The 529-nt window shown below is 63.5% G+C and overlaps 1 protein-coding gene across 1 annotated transcript in view; it reads left to right on the forward strand.

Moving 5' to 3' along the window:
• Positions 1–297: 297 nt before the first annotated feature.
• The window catches only part of LOC103799974 (vasopressin V2 receptor-like), a gene marked incomplete at its 3' end in the record, with an annotated part of 1,567 nt that continues 1,335 nt past the window's right edge, over positions 298–529 (forward strand). The window contains exon 1 of the mRNA XM_009072333.1: positions 298–524. Coding sequence (XP_009070581.1) covers positions 298–524 — 227 coding nt within the window. The remainder of the gene's footprint in view (positions 525–529) is intronic.

The raw sequence follows: 529 nt of genomic DNA on the forward strand, positions 1-529 counted from the left end.
CAAATGCATCTGTCTCCCTCTGCCCTGTTTGATGTTAGGGAACCCTGTAGGTCTGGGGTGTGCGGGGGCTCTGGGGGGACTGTTGGGTGCTCTAGAGTAGCAGCAGAATGCAGCAAACAGCCGAGGATGGAACACAGGGAGCTGAGCTCAGGAACGTGATGCTGGCACTGCAGCCCTGGGCAGAGTGCTCTAGGGGACAGGACCCCAAATGCTGAGCGTGGACTGTCCCCCTGGAGCCCTCACCTCAGGGCTGCCATTCCCCCTTTGCCTGTTGTGGCAGGAAGGGTTCATCCAGACATGGACCCCAGAGCAGGAAATGCCAGCATGGAGCCTCCCAGCATTGCACCCTCCGCGCAGGGCTGTGCCTGGAGTCCCCCTGAGGAGAACAGTGAGGAGCCCCTGCACCTGCCCACCTTCTCCCCTGCCGCCCAGGTGCGCGTGGCAGTCACCTTTGCCCTATTCACCCTCTCTGCTGGCTGCAACCTGGTGGTGCTGCTGGCTGGGGGCCGGGAGGGCAGCCAGCGGCCCC

This window comes from Acanthisitta chloris, unplaced genomic scaffold (genome assembly GCF_000695815.1).
Source record: "Acanthisitta chloris isolate BGI_N310 unplaced genomic scaffold, ASM69581v1 scaffold27683, whole genome shotgun sequence".
Taxonomy (NCBI): domain Eukaryota; kingdom Metazoa; phylum Chordata; class Aves; order Passeriformes; family Acanthisittidae; genus Acanthisitta; species Acanthisitta chloris.